Here is a 248-nt window from a genome sequence, read left to right as displayed (position 1 = left end):
GCAGCAGCAGCAGCAGCAGCTGCTGCTGCTGCAGCAGAAACACCATCGCAGGCAGCAGCGACACCGCAGCCAAAGGAGACACAGCGCCTGGCGCTCCTCCTCGCAGCTGCAGCCCCTCGCGCTCGACTTGTCTCCCCCTAGCGCCCCGCAGCAGCAGCAGCAGCAGCAGCAGCAGCTGCAGCAGCAGCAGGTGATGCAGCAGCAGCAGGTGATGCAGCAGCTGCAGCAGCAGCAACAGCTGCATCGCC

At 66.5% G+C, this 248-nt stretch overlaps 1 protein-coding gene across 1 annotated transcript in view; it reads left to right on the top strand.

Annotated features, from left to right (window-relative positions):
- Positions 1–248, top strand: part of ETH_00039740 (uncharacterized protein) — a gene marked incomplete at both ends in the record, with an annotated part of 3,109 nt that overhangs the window by 1,227 nt on the left and 1,634 nt on the right. Inside the window, one exon of the mRNA XM_013374615.1 lies at positions 4–208. Coding sequence (XP_013230069.1) covers positions 4–208 — 205 coding nt within the window. The remainder of the gene's footprint in view (positions 1–3; positions 209–248) is intronic.

Source organism: Eimeria tenella, genomic scaffold, assembly GCF_000499545.2.
Source record: "Eimeria tenella Houghton genomic scaffold, Eth_scaff2191, whole genome shotgun sequence".
In the NCBI taxonomy this organism is placed as follows: Eukaryota; Apicomplexa; class Conoidasida; order Eucoccidiorida; family Eimeriidae; genus Eimeria; species Eimeria tenella.
Note: the sequence above shows the minus strand (reverse complement) of the source record. Positions and strands in the feature narration are given on the sequence as shown.